This window comes from Elephas maximus, chromosome 13 (assembly GCF_024166365.1).
Source record: "Elephas maximus indicus isolate mEleMax1 chromosome 13, mEleMax1 primary haplotype, whole genome shotgun sequence".
NCBI classification, from domain to species: Eukaryota; Metazoa; Chordata; class Mammalia; order Proboscidea; family Elephantidae; genus Elephas; species Elephas maximus.
The window spans coordinates 54,863,628-54,882,695 of NC_064831.1; the positions used below are offsets into that span (position 1 = coordinate 54,863,628).

Genomic DNA, 19,068 nt, shown 5'->3' on the forward strand with positions numbered 1-19,068 from the left:
ACGAGATCGCCAATGAAGCCATGTGTGTCTGCGAGGACCTGTGAAGCACAGATGTCCCCTAGGGACATGTACAGCCTGCCCTGCGGCTTCCTTTCTTGGAGCGCCACCTTGTGGTTTGTAGTACCAGCAGGCTGAGTGCCTGGTTATCTGTCCACATTTCCCTTGCAGAACACCAAGTGCCCGGATAAAGTCAGCTTCACGGGCCCGGACGGCTCGGCCAAGGAGGCGCTGGAGGTGCCATTTAGACATGAGTTAAATGGTGTTGATCATCCTGTTGGCCGTTCCCACCATGGCTGAAGGCAGACCCTTGGCTCTCTCGCCTCCACCAGACCCCCGGACCCCTGCCCCTCCCTCTTCCTCAGGAGCTGGAGAGCTGCTATTTAGCAAAAATATTTATTCTCTCGGCCACAGTTGTGACTGTTGTGGCCTCTGCGGAGTTGAAGGCATGGGGAGCAACCAGGGGAACATGGCTCCGCCCAGAGAAGTCACTGCTCTGTTCCCCAAGTCCTTGGTCAGCTGCTGGAGCAGTACCAGCCCCCCAGGGAGGGACCCCTAAGCACTGGGTAAGGTCTGAAGACAGCACAGCAGCCATCCCCCTCACCATCATTCCCACCACCACCAGATCCTGCATCTCCCCAGCGGTTTGGGCCCTGGGAACTGGCAGCACATGGAGGAATTAGAATCTCAGGAAAGAAATTGGGGGCTGTTTTTTTATGTAATTCTGAAAACAGGGTCTTCAAATATGAAGACTTCTCCCATTCAATGAGCACACATAAATGCTCAGAGCCCAGCCTGGGAAGGAAGACCCAAAGCATTTGCCCCACCAGGGCCTTGAGCTACCTGTCAGGCAGAGGGCAGGGGTCCCAACACCAACACAGGACTCCCCAGGGATACTGGGAGTGAGCTGGAGCTGGACATGAATGGAGCCTGTGAAATAGAACCTGCATCCCCACTGAGCCCTACTGCTTTTCCCCCATCTTCTTGCCCTTTTCTCTCTCCCCTCCTGACCCCTTGGTGCCTTTCCCAGGGGGTCCCCACACTGATCTTTTCTACTGCCCGGCTCTGAAGACTCAGACAGATAAAATGGTATCCCCCCCAGCACTGGGAGCTTTGGTGTCTGCCAGGTCACCTTAGGGCAAGGCCCAGGGGGCAAGGCCCTGGGAACACCCAACAGTTCTTAAGAGATATTCTATCCATTCAGCCACCTGAGTATCCTACTCATTTAGGGCCGCAAGTATATACAGCCCAAGTTCCTCTGTGTGCAAGTACATGATTTTATACAGCTCAATCTGACCTCCGTGTGTGCCAATATAAGCTGTGTTTCTATGTAACACACGTGTTTCTGTCTTAGGGGCCACACTGGCCATGGGAGGCTATGTTTCTTAGATCCTGGGATAACACATCTAAGCCATTACTCCTCAGAGCCACAGAGCATACTCAGCATAGCTGTGCTTTGAAGCTGCAGACGTTTCTCTGTTGTCCCTAAAACTGCAGTCTCCCGGTCCAAGATTTGTGCTGTTTTTGCTTAGAAAGTGACAGTGATTTGGTAGCTTTGTTGGAGTCACTTCCTCCCCAAGGGGTGAGGCGCCTTTGCTCTTCCTTTGCTTTTGAGGTATCATCCCTTTGTTCTCTCCCACTCCTGTCTTTCCTAGGCCTTCTGAATTGAGAGAGAAAGACTGATGGCAACCTAGTCTAAAGAAGGGTGTTTGTGACCAGAGTGCCAAAAGTGGCAAGGGCAGGGACTTGGCTCTGACTTGGTTGGAGAAGAGGGAGACGGAGGACAGAAAGCACAATGCCCAGCAGAGGCTGGTTTCCAAGAAGCCTGGAGCCCTAGACGTAGATAGGCTTGAGGTCATCTGCCCAAGAGGACCCACCTCTGACCTACAGACATTTCCTCTAGGCTTCATGTCCTTGTTTTTGTTCGAGTTGGATTGAACCTTCCCTCCCCGCAAAGAAACTCCAATGTTTTAGACTTCTCGGCAGCCCCAAGCAGCCTCCCTCTCGCCCATCATTCCTTCTGCTTCCTGCCGCCCCATCGGGCGGTGCTCGGAGCAGTGACTTCCTTTTATCCATGAAAGTAGCTGGTGTGGGCATCTTCACCCCACCTAACCTGAGTCACTGCCTCCAAGGTGACTCTGAATTTCAGCGTGATGATGCCCTCGTAGGCTCCTGTGGGGTAGACCAAGGGCCCACCTCTGTTCCTATTTGTTTTAAATATTGTTGTGTGTTTTGTATCTGTGGCCCTGGCCTACAGCGTGCTCTGTACATATTGTAAAGAAACTGTTTGGAGTAATTTTCTTTCCCATTGGGCAGGTGTGGCCCTACTCTCCCGCCCTTTCCACTTCATTCTTAACAGAGAGGGGCAAGCCTCTATATTAGCAGGGCAGTCTTGGGTTCTGCAGAAGGGAACAGCTTTTTCTTTTTCTCCTTAAAAACCATTTGGCTCTTTGATCCTTATATTCCCTTATACCTTGAAGAGTAGGAGCTGCTCAGAAGAGCAGGTGAAAGCAATAGCAGCAGGATGGCACTGCCTTTTCCTGGTCCCTGATCCTTACCAGGTCCGGTCTTCCCTCCCTCAAAGTACACAAAGCAGCAGCCGCAGCAGCTATAGAGGAAATGCAGATCCTTGACAAGTATTGAGTAGAGGTTTGCTGTCTGCCTCCAGCCTCCCTACTTGGGGAGGAGGAACACGGGGCCGGGGGTACGTTTGCACCCATGGTCTGGCCAGAGGGATGCAGCAGGAACCCCCTTCCCACCCCAGGAGCAAGGGCTGGAGGAGTTTGCTGCTAAGAGCCCAGACCACCAGACCAAGGTTCTCTCTGAGCCACCCCACCTAGGCCTTCGTGGACATTTCTCACTGGGGTTCCCCTAGGGGAGAAGAGAAAGAGCCTCATCCCCAGGTGGGGTAGCTAAGACTTGGAGGAGATCTGTTCTTTAAGATTCACGTCTACTTCCTCCTCTTCAGGGTGTGCCAGCTCCCCTCCTTCCCTGCCTTGTACACATATGATGTTTCCTCCTCTTACCCCACCCTCCCCATACCTCCCAAGGTCAAAGGACCACATACAGAAGGGTAAGAGGGCACCCTGTGAAATGAAATGGTGATTCTTGGATCTCTTCTCTCCAGGCTCCAAGGTGGAGGTGGGAGGACTGGCTTAGGGAGTTAAGGCTGCAGAAGGGCTAGAGAGTTATTGCATATGGGCTTTGAGGCCACCCATGTCACTTATATCCCATAGACCCTATTCTCCATCCCAGTGTCTACTCTAATGCCCCCAAGATTCAACTGGGCAGCTAGTTGGCCCCATAATGCTGGGCCTTAGTCATTGGCTTTATTACTAGGACATCCCAGGAAGCTTTCCAGTGATCCCCTGCCATGGGCCCCTCCCAGGATCGAGCCCCTCCTGCCCCAGCCCACCCGCTTGCCTTGGTGCTCAGCCCCCCATTGGGAGCAGGTTGGGGCAAGCTGGAGGCCCGGGCTGGAGGGGCAGTTTTGATGTTCATAGTTTTCGTTTCATTGGCGTTGCTCTGTTGGATTTAATTTCAGTCTTCCTGATTCTTCCCTTCTGTAAAGTGTACATTACCAAGTTCCTTGTTTTTTTATATATATATATAAATATATATATATACAAACTGTACTCTTTTTGCCTTTGTACATTCAGGCAAGAAGAGAAAATAAATCTTTTTAAGAGACAATCACCAATCTGTGAGGGCTGCTGGTTATTTCTCCTGGAGTTTGCTGCTGAGCTGCCTCCCCTTCCCCAACTTCTCCCTACCCCCTAGGCTTTCGTGATCTTCCTGGTCTGCTCCGTGTGCATCCTCAGCTTCCCCTTTCCTGGCTGATGGCAAGCTGTTTGAACCCAGTGTCCAGACTCCCTGCTCCACAGCCCTTTCCTGCCCAGCACTGTGCTGGCTTGTCCACTCCTCTTGTCACCCTTAAATCCCATTCACCGAAGTGGCTTTGGACCCCTGGGTACTCCAGGACACAGGTCTTGGAGTCCCTGGCTTTGGACACTCACCTGTGAAACTATGCAGCTGGGAGCTCTCTGCCTAAGAGTTTGCACTATTTAAACTTGCCTGGGAGTCAGGATGGAGGGTTTTTAGGAGTGAGAAACGAGAAACTGTCTCCCAGCTCTCCCCCCAGATTCCAGCCTCCAGAGCGCTCTGATCCCACAGACAGAGCATCATTCCTGGCTGACGGACTCCTACGACTACCCACCAGAACAAGGGCTATGGGTGTTGGGGTCAAGAGCGTTTGGCCAGCATTTCAAAGGGTGGTAACATGCTGAAACAACCCAACCAAACCATTGTTCCGCCTCTCTCCTTTTCCTCTCCTTTCCTCTTCCCCCTTTTTCCCTATTTCCTTTTCTTAATTGGCTTTGGAATTGAAGTATATTTTTAAATTATTTGTTGTATTTATTGAATAAAGTTTTTAATGTCCCTGTTCTTAAATTTAGACGTAGTTTGGCTTTCACATATCTCCCTTTATCCTGCATCACAATCCCAACAAATACCGCACCTTCTAAGTTGCTTTTTTTTGTCGTTGTTGGATTGGTTTGTAGCCTTTCAGAGCCGTTATTTCTCTCCTATCAGTGGTCTTCAGTAAGAAAAGTTTTCCTTTTTAAAAGGGAAATCTAGCCTGAGTGCCTAGGTTTTTCCAGTTCAGCCCTTTTAACTCTAGCTGTAGGAGTCCCTGGGTGGTACAGTTGAGCTTGGCTGCTAACTGAAAGGTTGGAGGTGCCTCAGAAGAAAGGCCTGGCTATCTACAGCTGAAAAAAATCAGCCACTGAAAACCCTGTGGAGCACAGTTCTACCCTGACACACACGGGGTCGCTGTATTCCACAGTAACTGGTTTTAGCTCTGGCTGTACTAAAGAGGAGCCACCAGCAGATGGCAGTGGAATCTCAGGTGTGTTTCCTATCCATTCAGTTCTGGAGAAAAGGACTGAGTTTTGTCTTGTTCCTTTATCTCTGAATTGTAGATTCCTTGGGTTTGAGGTTAACACCTGAACCCTAAGCTGCCTACATATAGAAATCGGCCACTGTCAGCTTTCACGTAGATCTCTGCACTCAAGATCTCACTGTAGTAACTGTTTTCAGTCACTGCCTTTAGGCCGCTTATTGGGATTAGCTTCTCATTGGTAGACATCTTCAAGCCCTTCTGATTTCAACTGACTTTCTCTAGGCCCAGACCTGCTCTAATACTTGAGGGAGTTTTTTGCACTCACTTCTTTTAATGAATACCAGGTGGAGTCCCAGGTTAATAATGGCTTAGCCCAGAGCAGAAACACAAGCAAGTGCCAAGAATAATATGAAAATGAGCCAAAGACCCTTGGAAAAACTAAAGACAGCCACAGCACAACAGCAGACAGCTAGCTCCAGAGCTGAAGGAGGTGGGAGAACATGCCCAGCACTTCACTTGGAAAAAAGAAAGCAATAAGGAAAAATGCTAATAAGCCCTTGAGAAATTAAAAAAGAAGAGAACGTAGGTGAAGGGGATGCGAGCCCCTACAGGGCCACTAAGAGCTTTCTTGTCAGGCTGGTGGGTCCATGCCTTAGGGCCCTGGGCTCCAAAAGGAGAGAAGTATCTTCCCAGGGAAGGTGTGTGCTACCTCTGAAGACTTCCAGGAATGGGAATGTTGGCAAGCTCCACGCAAAAGCCAGAATTGTTTCAGGGCCCAGCCTTCTATAAAAAAGGAAGACCTAAGAAGAGCGTGGAGCCTGGGCCTAGCTTCTCTCCTGGATGAAGCTGATATGTGCACACCTATCTCCAGGGGCTCTGGCCTATGGCCCAGACTCCTAGCAACCCCACATTTCATAGTTTAACATGGCTCCAGAGACTTAACCTGGCCCGCTGCACTGTGGCTTTCTTCCACATCCCCACTAGGTTAGGCTCTAGACTGAAAAGGCAGTCATGGTAGGAAGGTGATCCTGGCACAGGAATAAAGAACAGACCAACCACAACTTTAAATCAGTTTATTGACACAGTAACACAACACACTTGCCTCCCTGGCACCCCCACCCCCTCACCCAAACTAGATCTCTCCCCCTTCGTTCCCCCTTAGAACAAGCTGTTCAGTTAAAAGAGAAAAGGGCAGGCCATTTCTACACCCCCAGTCTCACCCCTAGGTCCTATAGAGCAGGGTCACAGGCACTACTCAGAACCTGTTAGAGAGGGAGAGGAGACAGTTACCACTGTACTCAGCCAGCCAGAGGCATCCAGTCCCTAAGAATAGATTTCCCCCCACAACTCCCAGGCCCTGAGTTGCTATTTCTCCTCTCTGCTCTTGGTGGCCCTAGGAAGACGACCTTAGGGCCTGAGCCTGCAGCTAGGAGCAAGGACTCCTAGCAATGATTGGAGAATTAGAATTTGGCTACTGGTTTTTTAAGGCCCAGGCACCCCCAAAAAGCCCTGGTGGTAGGAGTAAACTTCAATGCCCCTATTTAAAATGCATTGGTAACATTAAACAGATGAAGCCATCTTAACCAAGTGCCAGAATAACACCAAGCTGTAAAGAAGGAGGGGTCAGACCTGCTTACTAGGCCAGACACAAATGCACAAAGAGAAGCCCAGGTGGAGTGTCAGAGAACTGAAGGGCACTGCCCAGGGGCTGGAAAGCCTATCCCCAGGAGCCCCTGGGGTAACAGAAGCAAGGAAAGAAAAATACACAAATCTTAAAAACCTAAAAAGAAAGCCCAACAGCAGGGGCACCTGAGCCTGGCAGTGCTGCCCAACAGCCCTCCAGGCCTTGCCCCTGGGCCTAGACGGTGCCCCCTCTAGGCAGTGTCCTCCCCTAGACTAGATAGATAACGTCACACAGCGCAGTTTAAAAAGCTTCTAATGCCAGTTCATAAACATCTTCATTTACTATTGGTGATTACATGTGAATAATATGTTTATACTGTTCTTTATGGAAAACAATTTCAACGAGTCAACTCCGAGAACACAATAGGCAACCCTCACCCTGAGCCCCTCAGCGTCCTTCCCTAGACAGCAAGGAGCCCCCTCCTCAGTCCCAGGGCTGCCTGACCTTCCCCTCTTCCCCCGTGTGGCTCTTGGGCAGAGCATCCTCCGTGACCATTAGTCCTCATCGGACAAGTTCTGGTCCAGGGGGTAAACCATGAACATCACATCTGGCCGAGAGGGGACACAGGGATGGCCTGGACGCACAATCTCAAAGCCCAAGAAGCTGAAGGTCTTCAGGAGTGCAGCTGCAGAAGACAGAGTGGAAAAAGAATTCTGATGACCACAAGGGTAGGCTGACATCAAGGGAAAATCCAAAACGAAGATGGAATAGATAAGCCTCTAACCCTTCGGGCAACCCCTGTTATGACTTCTCAGGGTTTGTAAGGCAGATTCAGAGCACCCCCTTGCTGTGCAAGAGCCCCCTTTTCTCCTCCCTAGGCCCCACTGTCTGGGCAGTAGGTCTCAGGCTGCTTTGACTCCTCACCTCTGTCTTCCCGGCCCTTCCTGAAGCAGATGAAGACGTAGTTCACTTTCATCTTCTCTTCAGCAAACTCTAGTAGTGCTAACAATCTGCCGAGAGGCAAAGAAAACGACTCAGACCCCTCCTGCCTAGGCTTCCTTCCCACCCACCTTTCCCCCACCCCACCCCCCAAAAAAGGCTTTTTTTGATGCTTACAGCCAGTATTATAAATAGGGAGGTTCCAGGGAGAGGTTCTTATATAAGACCCTGGCAGCCCTGAGTTCAGCCATAACACCTGAGAAAGGTCACTGAATTAGCTCTTCTGAAAACGGGTTCTTCATGTAAAATTAATGCTAACTTAACTAGAAGAGTTCACAAGGCAAGAGTTTGGGGCCTAGAAAGAGAACCAGCTCTTTAGGGGTCCCCCAAGACTGCCAAGGTTTGATAATGATAAGCTGCCCCTGAGATGGATTCAGGGCCCTAACTGCCAGCCTACAAGGATTTTCTAAAGAAGCTGGGGCCCCTCAAGTTGACTCATTCCTCAGGGCAGTTTTCACACACCTGACTACCTGGAGGGCCTGGCCCAATCCACTGAAAGCCCACTCTGTATCCCTGAGCTTCCTGGACTTTGAACTGTGCCACTGTATGGTAGATCAAGGGGGATTTAGTGTCTGCTGCAAAGAATGAACCATGGACAATTAACTGGAAGAGATTTAGTTAATGTGATAATGATCTGTTTTAATTATAACCAGAGCAGGCCTGTTATACTGGCTTAAGGTAATGTGTTACAAAATGGTATCTGTTTGGGAAACCTACAGCTAGGGGAGAAGGCCCGGATGCCCCGGCATGTCTTACCCCCAGTAAGCACACACCACCCCTTCCCCACTTAATCCTTACCCTTCCCAGCACATGCTCCTTACCCTTCTTTGCTCCCATCAGCTAATAATCCATCTGGGATTTCTACAAACAGGCTCTGGCTGGACAGGACTGCATCCCAAGAGGAGACCTTCACCTCAGTGACCTCATACTGGAAGTGGATGATATGAGGTTGTCCATCATTCACAGGGAGGTCCTGGGTCACAGTAAGCTTCTCGTCCTGGGGAGAAAACAGGGCAGAGGACCAGGTCGCTACTGCCTCTGGCCACATCATATGCTCCCTAACTGAGGTGGTGCTGGGAATCCCCTGGACTCAATCAAAGGGTAGCATGGGATAGAAGCACCTGAAAATGTAGAGCTGCATGCTAGCTAAATGGAGCCATCGCTCATCGACACTGCAACCCAAAGCCAGAGTGATGGGAAGGGACTATTTATCAGGTGTCCGCTAGCTGCAAGTATTGTGCAAGGTGCTTTTCCGTGTATTACCTCAGTCATCATGACAAGCACTTGAAGTAGGCATTAATATCCCCATTTGAATATGAGGTAGTAAGGCCCAGAACAATTAGGTAACTGACCCAAGGCTCCTCAGCTAGTAAATGGCAGAGCTGATGTTCAAGTCCAGGTCTCTCTAACTCCAAAGTCCATGCTTTTTCTATTGCACCATGCTATTTCCCTCCCCCCTCTGAAAGGGAAACATAAAAAATGAATGAGGATGTGTGAGGGCTTGTCAGAGGCCAGGATCAAACCCAAGCCTGCTTGGGTGGACTGCAGGTCTGTGTTACCACACCTGGGCACAATCTCAAGAGACCAGAGCTCAGGTGCCCCGCTACCCTTCAGCCCCAGTCTTAGGGAGGAGCTAAACCAACTTCAGCCCCAATCACAGAAGATTAACAGCCTCAATCACAGAAGATTAAAAGACACCAAACAGCTGGCTGCTCCAGCCCAGACCGCTCTTGGGGGAAAAAAGGAGAGGTGTTGAAGCAGTTCCCAAGGTTTTCCTGTACAGGAAAACCTGTACTGCCAGGTAACAGGTGATCGAGATGCAAGGCCTCCTCCTCTTACCTCCCGTCTATACACTACCTCCCACCCCCAGCATCAGGCTGTAGGCAACACAAGTCAGAATGCCCAAGGGTCGAGGACATAGTGGAAAACGTTCCTGGCACTTCAAGGGAAACTGAGGAGTACCATCAAGAAAAGCTCTTGTGCCACTCCCACCCAGGACCCTAAAACTGCACTCCTTGAGTGCTGGCCACCAAGCTGAGGTTACAGCAGGTGTTCATGTGATGCTGACACCCTCCCCTAGCACTCTCCAGCATCACACACAGCCTCAGTCCAGAGTCCTTCCCAATCCCCCCACTGGCCCAGCCTAAGAATCCAAAGACCAACCAAACCCGCTGCCATCCAGTTGATTCCAACTCACAGCGACCCCACAGGGTTTCGAAGGTTGGAAATTCTTATGGAAGCAGACTGCCACATCTTTCTCCTGAGAAGCTGCTGGTGGGTTCAAACTGCCAACCTTCCAGTTAGCAGCTGAGCACTTAACCACTGTGCCACCAGGGCTCCCCAAAGACTAAAGAACCAAAGAAAGTGACTACTGTCCTTGAGCTCAGTTGTGTCTGAGAAGGCTCTCCCCCAAGCCTCCCGCTCCCGGGCCTCCTTACCTTGTATATTAGAGCTGAGAGAGAAGGATCCCTGCTGCCCCCTCGCCCACCGGGGATCTTCGACAGTGGGTGAGGGGCATCAGGAGCACCACAGAGGCCCTGGAACAATGTGCCTGCAGCACTGGAGCTGGGGACAGTTACTCAAAGGCAAAATACTACTGCAAGAGACAAAGGGGGAGACAGTAAGCACCAAGACTTGAAGATTTAGTGCGACATCCCACCTCACCCCCTGCCCTCACTGTCCCTACACAAGTCTTCTAAGGCCACACCACTGCCCCAGTTTCTTCGGTTCAGCTTCCAGAATTACTTCTGCCCTCTGCAGAGGCACAGTGAGTCTAGGTGGACATTTCTTACCAGAGGAGCACCTGTCCAACAACTTAAACAAACCTCTGTGGTGCTGGGCAGGCCCTGGGAGGAACCAGATCCAGGCTAGCCAGCTAGACAAAGCCTGCCTGGGACGGCACCATATCCCCTACCTCTTCTTACCCCAGCAGCACCTCAGCACCTACGTGGCGGAGTCACAGCCTACACAACCACTTCAGGCTGGAGGGCAGAGGCATACAGGCTGGGTACCATCTCCCTGAGGACCTCCAAAGGCCACCTTCCCAATCATGGCCCATTCCCCCATCTGAGCAAAGAAACTGGAATAAGAAATCACTAACCCAAATCCCTCTAGGGCCAAGAACTGAATTAATACAGGGATGTGGCCCCCAGAGCAAAGGCACACTCCAGTACATAGAAGTATTATGGCATATGAATTTGTCCCTAACGTGCCACCAGATGCTAGATTCCTTGCACTTCTTTGCCAGGATCTGACCTGGGCATGGGAGTTTGGTAATACCTATGTGGTCAGAATGGACAGCTCAGGGGGCTGGGAGGTCCTGGGAGGAGGAAGACATGCTGCGACCTGAGTAAGGAAGCCAATAATCAGATAACAGCTCCTAAAGGCACTGCCTGTCACCTCCGCTGCCTTCTGTGAACCGAGCTGAGTGGCTCCTTAGACTGAGATGCCACCAAGTGAGTAAATAAGCTCACTCCCCAGGCAAAGGGCAGGTGAAGCAGGGAAAGAGGCAAACTGTCTGTGTCTGTACGCCATGACTCAGCAATAGGCCTGTCCCAGGACCGTAATACACCAGCCTCAGGGCAACTGCACTCAGCCATGGTGGGAGTATTTATACCACAAAAAATTAGCTAATGCTAGAAATCAGGGCTTTTTCCTGAAGGTCAGTCGTAAAATGGCATGAGGCATGGCTCTTCACACTGTCCTTTATGGCAGGGCATGCCAGATCTGGGCTCTTCACTTCTCCTCAGGGTGACAGTATGAACTCACACCTGATGTGGCAATGGTACAACCACCAAAGGGGCACCCCACTTAGTCCTTAGTACTGGCACCCCAAATTCCCCCCTGCTGTAGCTCAGCTCATAGTCCCTTAGTAGTGGTACCCCAAACTACCCCCTGCTGTAGCTCAGCTCCTAGGAGCTGTTCACTCAAGGATTTCAGCTAGGGACCTAAAAGTACACCTGGACATTTCTTTGGAAAATGGAGTTCCCAGAGAAGAGTACATGGGCCCGGGGCAGCATCAATATCTGGGGGTGATAACCACATGCTCACCCCCTGCCTCCTCCGGAAACCCTCAAGGTATCCTTATCCCTACCCCTGCCTTACTCCTGGTCTCACCAACAGCTGCTAACACAAGGGGCATGACAGAGGACTATGCTACTGACTCTTTCCAAAGACAGATTTATTTTGGCTAGTCATAATGGCTAGAGACACTGAGCCATTATGATTCCCCCTTCTACTGTGTGAAGGAACAGAAATAATAGTGCGTCCGGGCAGGGAGAAATAAGATGAGTTCCCCAACGAAGGCACGCACAAGCCCCACGTGACGATCCCTTCCCATTCATCCCCTTGTGGCCACTTCTGGCCTGGCTTGAGGCTCCTGCGGGAGCACCAGGGAGACTGAGCCACAGGGAGAAAGTCAGCTCCCTTGTACTGGTCAGTGGAGCTCCCCAAGTGGGCAACCCCCTCTGGGGTTGACAGATGAGACAAAGCCTCACATGCCAGGAGAGTTGCTTAGGTTCACACGACAAACGGATCGCCAAGGCCCTTGCAATTCCAGAACTCTGGTGCCAACCCACTTAACTTCAGGCTCCTACTTGTAGAAGAATTACTAGTCCAACCATCTCTAGATAGGAAAGCCCCACCTGACCCCTGCCCTGCATACGCAGCCACCAGCTTGATTCTGAGCAAATTTTTACTTGCAAACAGCAGAAGCAATGAGGCCAACCCTCTGAAAAGATCAGAATAAGGTGGGATTTTTATTTTAGACCCAGAATCAGTTTTCCTAGAAATAATCCCTGGGCCCTGCCCTGTGGTCCAGTAGTAATCCATGAGCTCTTGATATTTTCAGTTTCCTGATCTCTCGCCTCATCAAATAAATGCAAGAAGTCCGTATCGGGGTAACAAATCATGTAGTTCCCCACACAAGGATGCCAGAGACTTTCTTCCTCCCCCACAAAGTCTGCACCAGAAAGCAAGTGTATAAGTGTGTGTGAGTGAGGGTGGAGGGATATTTCAAGCCCCCAACCCTGGGATCCAATTCCAGTTCCCTAAGAGAAACAGCAGAGCCCTGGTGGCACTGTGGTTAAGAGCCTTAGCTGCTAACCAAAAGGTCGGCAGTTCAGATCTACCAGCAGCTCCTTAAAAACCCTATAGGGCAGTTCTACTCTGGCCTATAAGGTCACTATGAGTTGGAATCGACTCCATGGCAATGGGTTTGGTTTGTTTTAAGAGAAATGGCTGGGGCTTAGGATAAGCTTAGTAGACAGTAGATCACAATCAATTATCTTCATCGTCCATCATAATGGATCTGATTTGTTACTTACTGTGAATGGTAAATTGCTTCTTTCAGAAAACCTGATTTTCATTTCTGAAGTGAGAAGGGAAGGGCAATGGGTAAGTACATGGTGATTAAAGAAATTAAAGGACATGAATTGTCCAGCAATGACCCTCTCTTCTCTTATCAGCTTTAGTGTTCAAAATGATATTGTGGCAAGATATGCCAACTCAGGCACAAGATAAAGCAGCTTCTAAACACAGGCCTTCCTGTCACAAGATCCAAACCAGTTTAGGGTTCAGACTCAGTTCAGTCCTGTTTCTAACTGGATCCAGTGCCTGGCTTTTTCCAGTCCTTCCTTACATCCTGCTCGCTCCACTGGGGAGCAGCCATGGTTTAATCACTACCACCACAAAGATGACTTAAGGTCAGTCCTGAGGCTGTACAGATCAGGCTGACCAAAGAGAATCAAATGCACCTGACTGAACACAAACACCCAGCTAGGCTGGTCCTGCCTGGGGAGAAGAAAAAAAATACACCACACCGGAAATGAGGGTGTCAGATATCCAGCATCCAAGTCACTTAAGAAGAGAGATGGGAGATTAGAGCCAATCTGTTAGTGCCTTTTATTTTCTCAGTTGTTATCAGACTTGCCTTTGAAAACACTCTTAGGACACACATAAGCGTTTTAAGATATCACATCCTGGTGCCGTAATTTAAAGCATTCTGTGCAACTGTTGTTTGAAATGTCCTTAACCAAAAACCAAACCCGTTGCCATCGAGACAATTCTGACTCATAGTGACCCTATAGGACAGTAGAACTTCCCCATACGGTTCCCAAGGAGCACCTGGTAGATTCAAACTGTCAACCTTTTGGTTAGCATCCGTAGTTCTTAACCACTAGGTCACCAGGGCTAGCAGGTTATAATTTCATATACTGGCTACAGAGACACTTAAAATACATGCAACAGATGTATTCCTAGGGAATGTTGATGGCAAATCAAATCTTTATCATTCGAATCCTATTTAAAATCTCTAGGGTGCTTACTCCTTAATGGAATTAACCTTAAATATCTTGATGAAGTAAAGCATCTCCCATTAAAGGAAGAATCACTTCTAGTTGACTTTGATGTCAGTTTAGATCTTTATATTTGGCTGGCTCACAGTAGGGTACAGCAGAATAGAGATTTAATATAAAAGTAATCCTGTGGCTAGCTTCCGTTCAGCTACAAATATTTGAATTCAAATTCTTCTTGATATGCTTTTGATCAAGTTTCACTTGAATCATGGCCTCCTTAGCTTGTTCAGGTCCCGACCCTTTCTCTCCGGTTTCCATTACCTGTCAGAAGAGGGTCAGATGGCCCTGGTATTACTGACCTTTTGCTAGCAAATCAAAACACATAAAAACCACATTCCTAGTACTCTTCATTCACTCTCCTCTTTCAGCCTCTTCTGACCCATTCATGTCTCCACCTGCCTCATAGAACCCTTTCTAGGGTGCCCTAACCTCCCTCACACAGGCTGCTGTTACTCTGAGACTAGGGAATGTTTCTGGTGACTAATCCCTTCTCATGGGGGGACCAACCCAAGGCTGCCATTGCACTTAGCTGGAAAAAAAAAATACGAAGAAAGGTGGCAGGTGATGGCTACCTTTGGTCTACTGTAACCATAGAGGCCAATTTCCATTTGCCAATCCCCCTTCCATATGAGAAAGGGGCCCTGGGCAGATGCCAGGCATAAGTCATTTCACTGGGGCTGTTCTGCATTCCAAAAGGAGTCTACTTGCTAAGCAAGATTATAAAGACAATGACATCACCACTCTGAATCACAGGTTGAAGCAAAACTGGATTTTGGCTGATTTTCTATAAGACACACACTCATGGTAACAGAATATCTGTGCCTCTGAGGTTTATCTTTTTCTTAAGAGAGATTTTATTACACAGCTGACACCAGTACCTCTTCCACCGAAGGTAAGCACAGTCACATGTAGGCTACCAAGGGTGGATGGGTAGCTAAGGGATCATGCTTTAAAATAAGACCTGAATTTTATATTTTCAGCACCTACATCTAGTTCGTATAGTAAGCTCATAACCCAGCTCCAGCCTTCCTTCTCAGGATAGAATTACTTCATTGTTTCTAGAGTATCAAAGACCTAGGGAATTTTCTTAAGACTCATTTTATACAAAGCATTTTATTCTGCTGCTGCTAACAGGAAACTATCATTTTGTTCACTTCAAGTAACAAAATTCTTGCTCACCTACTCAGCCATTTCTGGTCTATAGCTTTCAATTAGAGTTCATAGCCTTCCGAATCATGGCACCACCTTGAATCAACACTGCATACTGTTTCAAAAAGGGATGAATTACTCGTTTTTTTCTAGACATGCACATTTGTAACATCCCTCTACCCCACTTCTCAGGCCCCTTTTCGTATCTCTGAGCAACTCCAAGGCTAAATTCGGGTTTCTTGGCAGAGTGGGGAAATGCTATTAGTAGTCCTTTCTGAAGCATACCTCCAATTTGGGGGGATTCCTTACTGTACTAACTCTGTGGGGTGACCCTGAGGCACATCCTAGGAAAACTAGCTTGCCCTACCACCCCACACCCAACAAGCCATAGTGCCAATAAATAGGCAATAACCAAAACCAAATTCTTGGGGGAGAAACAGAAATTCCACTACCCAGAAAACCAATGAAGACACTCATAGTGCGCCTTGCCCGCCTCTCCAAAAAAAAAAAAAAAAATATCTGTAGTACCAACTGCTTCTCCTCAAGGCCCATCAACACAAAGATTGATTTTAACATGGTTATCAAGCCAGGGCTAGCTCTTCTTCACATATGGTATGGCACATGGCACTAAGCCAGCCCTAGACAGAAACTGTCTCCTTGTACCCAAAAGTACAGGGAGAGAAAGGCTATGCAGCTTGATGCAACAATCATTTCCTTGGATTTAAACCTCATGTTCAAAAGTCATAATAAAACTGCTTGTACTTGTGTCTTCCCTCCCCCACCATCAGGAATTTGGACATTTTCAAGGTACCAATCAGAATGAAACTGTAAAGGAAGAGCTTGTTTTCAAAACACACTGCCTGCTCCCCTGCAACTATTTCTTCCAGGAAACCAAGTCTCTCCACCTCTTGAGTAGTTCACTGGAGCCAGGGAAACTGTAAATCCCATCCCCACCCAATGGGAAAGCTTAACTCCCAGCCAGCTCCCTTCTCTGTGGACACAAAACACTAAGAGCACTGACTGAGAAGAACATCCGGCTCTTATCAGAATCCCTAGTTAGGGCTCTACCAGGATTCCTTTTAGAAAGTCACGGGCAGGCCAGAGGAGGCTGGAAAACATGCTATGGAGACAGGATTGCCATAACTCAAAGAAACCAGACACCCTGCACACACCACCCCACCCCCAGGCCAAAGTGGAGGAGCCTGATCCAAGGCCTCGCTCCAGCCAAGCCCTGGCAAGCCAGCTGGCTCCTCCCTCCACCTGCGTTTCATACAGCCAAGCCCCTCAAATTACCAACACACTGAGCAAGGGCCCTGGAGACAGGCAAGCCTGTTTTGCCACTTAGAAAGCTGGAAGGAATTTTCAAGTTAAGCTAACCTAACTGCCTCTTTTTACCTGTAAGCACTCTAGCTAAACCAGAACTAGAACACAGGTCTCTCAACTTCAGTCTGTGTTGGTCCCAAGTGCTCAACTCCCCCAGGGCTCAGCCTGCAAAGGACGGGGCATCTAGACCAGCTGGGGGACTCCAGAGAGTGCCTGCTGAGACCACGCCACCTTCCAACCCCTAATATGGAGAAACCCAAACAAAAGACCAGAAAAAAAAAAAATCCATCTCACACACCCCTTCGGTGGGTTGTTCTGTAGGTTCCTCTGCTTCCCTCTGCCCCGGTACTTCATCCTGCCCTCTCTCACACCTGCCATCTATCCTCCGCACACACAACCTTCTTTACCACAAGTAACACCTTTTGTACCCAGCACCACCACCAAGCATATATTCACCTCCGCCTCCTTAGCTCCAAAGGGGCTGGGTTAGAGAAAATGGAATAAAAGAGAGAAAGGAATGCAAAGGGGGATGGACATGGAGAGTCTCAGGGAAGGAAAATATGACAACAGAATGGGATTGTGGGTAAACAGCTTGGGAGGCGGGGATAATGGGTCAAATAGGACCAGAACAAACCAGGAAATGGGGAGTTTATTTTCTTTCTGCATGTAGGAAAGAAATGAAGGGGGGGAGGTGTAATACAGTCTGAGAATTGAGGGAAGAAAAAGGCTAATGGCTGAGAACTGATTGACTCCAGGTAAAATTCAGAGGTTGTTGTGGGTACCCTGAGTAGTTCTGAATAGTATCTGAGAAAGACTGAGAAATTCCTGAAGGAGCTAAGGCCCTTGTCAATGGAGAAAGACAACTCTAAAGGAATATGATGGGAAGGGCTGAGGCCCTTATGGGGGTGGGAAGAGGCAGTGTTTCTTAACCCTAGATGCACAGGCTCCACCCAGGCCAATTAGACCAGACTCTTTGAAGGTGGGATCGAGGTGACTGATCTTTCAAATGTGCAGCCAAGGTTGAAAAACACAAGCAAACCTGGAGAGTATTAAAGGATGGTGCTGCTGAAGGGATAGAAAACAGAAAGTTGAAGGCCGTTTTAGTGAGAAGGAAACCCAAATTTGAGAAGAACCATGAGGGGCAGCTTGAGCCCCAGATGAAGAAAAGCAATAAGGAACAAGGAAGGCCATGTTTGTAAAGGGATCTAAAGTCTAGTTTTGGACAGACCATGGTACAATTTAAGGAGGATTTGCAGGGAATGGATCTGCTTGCCAAACAATGAGGCCCAAGTGAGGGACTGAGGCCATAAGGCCAACTCTGGGGACAAAGGGTCTGGTGCAGGGAACCAATGAGGTTCAGACTCATTTTGGAGAGGACAGCAACAGGTCTAGGGAAAAAGTGAGGAAGGGAATTGGGCCCAAATTTTAAGTGGAAGCCATCCTGATGTATAAGGGGCAACTGGAATTAAAAACTGTGGAGAATCAGGGAATTATGGCACAGAGAAGCGTTTGGGGCAGAAATACGGGATACGTGTGAGGCAGAGATGGGTGAGAGGGGCTGCGCAGGCGAAAAGAGAGGAGAAGCACAGAGGAAAACCGGTGAGCTGTGCCTGGTCTGGGAAGAGGGAAGGACACAGGATGCAAGTTTAACCGCTGGTGCTCAGTTTCAGAAAGATGTGCAGCCTCTCTCTCCAGTTAATGGGGGAAAGCTAGGGTTAGGTTTTGAGGGAGGAAATTTGCAAAAGCCCAGTTTCCAGGTCTTGGGGCCAGATGGGAAGTCACTGGAGGTACAGGGAAAGGCGGCAGCCCTTAAAGGCCTTCACCGGAAGTAGGGTGGGCTGAGTCCTGTGGAGTCAATGATATAAAGATGGGGTTCTGTTAAGATGGGAGGAATCACGCCGTGTTTGATAAAGAGAAGGAATGAGGTTGGGAGAGAGGAAAAATGGGCCTAACTGGGAGAGGTGCTGAGAGGCGAGGGAAAGATGAAGCTGGAGTGAGGGACCAAGGGGAGGCCTGGCCATGCTGTAAAGGCCATTAGACCTGGGGGGCAGTGGGGGTAAAGGTTCCAGCTGAGAAGCTGAAGGATGGAGCCTGAATGGGGGGAGGGGCATTGATGAGAGCGCTCTGGTGACGGGGGCAGTTTAAATTAAGGAGGGGACTTAAAGAGGGAGAAAGAAAGATTTGGGGAATGGGAAACAATTTGAGGAATCAGGATGAGCAAGAAAGCCCAGTTAGGCGGCGCTGAAGGGAAAAGGGGACCTGACTGGAAGGTTCGGTCCGGGTTTGTGGGGGCTTCGGGGAGGAGGCCCGGATGAGGGGGATGGGCCGGGCGAGAGGGAAGGGGCTAAAGGACGGAAGGAGGCCCAGCTGTGGGGCTGGGTCTCGGATTAGGGTGGCTGAAGTGGGGCCGGGCCCCGGTGGGGGGCGGATGGGGCCTTGTAGGGGGACCCGGCTGGGTGGTAGCGGAGGAGGCCCTCTGGAGACGAGGGGAGGACGAGGGTGAGAAGCCTGGGCCGGGCCGTTACCTGTCCTGGGTGTTTATCATCCTCGGCGGCTCTGCTCAGGGTGGGAGGAGGCGGCGCAGGGAGTGGGTAGGTGGATGAGTGGGTGGGTGTGGGGTCGCGCGCGCGGGGCCGATCGCTGCGGGGCAAGTCCCTGTCAGGCCGCGGGCCGAGAGCCCTCCTCCTGCCTCAGCGAGCGCCTGCCTCCAACTGACCCTCCCC

General features: G+C 49.6%; 2 protein-coding genes across 2 annotated transcripts in view; one reads left to right on the forward strand and one right to left on the reverse strand.

Moving 5' to 3' along the window:
• The window catches only part of ZNF609 (zinc finger protein 609), a 231,649-nt gene extending 225,620 nt beyond the window's left edge, over window positions 1-6,029 (forward strand). Inside the window, exon 10 of the mRNA XM_049852644.1 lies at window positions 169-6,029. The gene's annotated coding sequence lies outside the window, so the exon portion shown is untranslated. The remainder of the gene's footprint in view (window positions 1-168) is intronic.
• Window positions 6,030-6,045: 16 nt separating this feature from the next.
• Window positions 6,046-19,068, reverse strand: OAZ2 (ornithine decarboxylase antizyme 2). The gene is given in 6 exon segments (XM_049852645.1): window positions 6,046-7,206; window positions 7,446-7,531; window positions 8,342-8,517; window positions 9,959-10,039; window positions 10,041-10,116; window positions 18,871-19,068. Coding segments are annotated over 6 exon segments (570 nt in total). The 5' UTR covers window positions 18,891-19,068; the 3' UTR covers window positions 6,046-7,075.